Source organism: Colobus angolensis, unplaced genomic scaffold (genome assembly GCF_000951035.1).
Source record: "Colobus angolensis palliatus isolate OR3802 unplaced genomic scaffold, Cang.pa_1.0 Scaffold318, whole genome shotgun sequence".
Lineage (NCBI taxonomy): Eukaryota > Metazoa > Chordata > Mammalia > Primates > Cercopithecidae > Colobus > Colobus angolensis.
The window spans coordinates 375,463-377,578 of record NW_012116466.1 but is presented as its reverse complement, the minus strand read 5'-3'; the positions used below and the strand labels follow the sequence as shown (position 1 = coordinate 377,578).

The window sequence follows — 2,116 nt, the reverse complement described above, 5'->3', positions numbered from 1 at the left end:
GTAGCTGGGATTAAAGGCGCCAGCCATCATGCCCGGCTAATTTTTGTATTTTTAGTAGAGATGGGGCTTCACCATGTTGGCCAGGCTGGTCTTGGGCTCCTGATCTCAAGTCATCTGCCCACCACGGCCTCCCAAAGTGCTGGGATTACAGGAATGCGCCACCGCGGCCCGGCTGTAATTTCCTGTTTTTAATAACATAACACTTTTTTCAATAATCCTCTCCTCTGAAAAGATAAAGAGCATTTAGACAAGTTATTTATACAACATATGACAGACGGGGTAGAGTGGAAAGACACACAGCTTTGGAGCCAGACAGAACTGAGTTCAAGACCTAATTCAGTCACTTAGTAATCGTGTAACCTGGGCCACTTACACTTTCTCAACCTTGTAAAGCTGTGGCAAGGATTAATAAAATATGTAAAGTATGTAAAGCATCAAGCCCAATATCTAGCACTCAATAAACAGTACTTACTACTATTCTTCTCACCTACTCCTTATAGGTGATAAAAGTAGCTTTGCCAGGGAAGAGGGAAGATATTGGAAAGCACAAATACTAGTTTATATTATTAAGCCGATGACGAAGGACACTGATTTTACCTGATCAGTGTAAGAACTACAGCCGTGTTTTGGATGGCATACTCCTTCCAGAATCTAATGAAAACAGAGCCCCTAGCTCCTAGGAAAATTTCAGGAATTTTCCGAAACGCTCTGTCAGGGATTTTTAAGAATCTTGTATTAAGGGGAATACTAGCTAGTTACTTCTGCTTAATTTGCAAAAGTGTGAAAACTTTCACTAGTCTGTTTTGTGACAAAACGTACATTAAGTTAATATTCATAATGAAGCGAGTAAATCCTGCTTTTATTAGACTTCTCGATTTCTAAAGAAACAAAAATATCTGGTGTAAAACATCAGAACTACAAACTATGCTAGAATTACTTCGAATATTCTTAAATGTGATGCTCAAACACCCTAACACCAAACCAAAAGGAAAAAAGTCCAAAAAGGTAACAAAGCTGGCTGCATCCAATTCTTAGAAAGTCTGAATCAATCCAGCTATCAAATGAACCTCTAATTTCCCAAAACATCTACAAACACCGAAGTCATAATTTACAAAAACAAAGCTGAGCCAGCAAATGCAAACACAGTTTACTGGGTAACTGAACGTAGTTTTATCCTTACTTCTCCTCCTTGCATGTAATACTTTTATCCTTTGACTCGGCCTTCTCAAATTCCCTTAGTAAACAACCTCATCAAACTGTTTATTGTAGTGTAACTACGAAGTCAAACAGTAGCATAGACTCAGTTCTCCAAATCGCGGGAGCTTTAAGGAGCTTAGCACCGGACCAAGTTTTGCCCCAGTGACCTTGGTCTCAACGATTCCCCTCCCTCCCTCCAGCCGGCCCGGCCCGGCCCGGCCCTTCCACGTGCTGCCGGCTGCAATTACTCCAGAGGTGGCTGCATGTCAGGGAAGCGCTAGAGGATCCGAATGCACAGGAAACAAGGATTGCTAACAGCACCAGGGCTGTGCCATCCATTCCCTCCCGACACCAACTCCCCAACAGCGCGCATACAGCCCTACGAATTTCCCCTTCCGAAGCCCTGCGGGGATAACCCCGACCTCCTTCCCGGCGCCTTGCTCTGCGACCCAGTCTGCGGGGCAGGGTGTAAGGTGAAGAAATCCTCTTTGCTACACCACTATATTCCCACGCCCGACTGGGGCGCTGGGCAGCCAGGGGAAGGGGACAGCTCCTGGAAGGAGGGGACGACGGCAGAAGGAAAGTAGGATGAAGAATCCTGCGCCACGCCACCGCCACCTCCTCCTCCACTTGCAGGCTCCCTGGAGGCCCTTGCCAGTCGCCAGCCCACAGAGCAGCAAGGCCTGGCGTGGCAGGGCCGACCGGGGGCCCGCGAATCCCGGGGTCTGAGGGGCGCGGCGTCCTCACCATCAGAACTTTAGCCGCGTTCTCCAGCTGAGCGATCACTTCTGGGGGCCCCAGCGCCGCCGCCATCATGGTCTCTCTTCAATGACGCGCCATGCGCTGCATTCTGGGAGCGGGCGCCGCGGCCGGCCAATCGCCGCCGCGACCCGGGAGCCTCACGCACTCCCAAGGCCGT

At 48.7% G+C, this 2,116-nt stretch overlaps 1 protein-coding gene across 1 annotated transcript in view; it reads right to left on the bottom strand.

The window, feature by feature from the left end:
• The window catches only part of XPO4 (exportin 4), a 126,801-nt gene extending 124,752 nt beyond the window's left edge, over positions 1-2,049 (bottom strand). Inside the window, exon 1 of the mRNA XM_011951329.1 lies at positions 1,945-2,049. Within this exon, the coding sequence (XP_011806719.1) occupies positions 1,945-2,013 (69 nt within the window). The 5' untranslated portion in view covers positions 2,014-2,049. The remainder of the gene's footprint in view (positions 1-1,944) is intronic.
• Between the last annotated feature and the right edge of the window lie 67 nt (positions 2,050-2,116).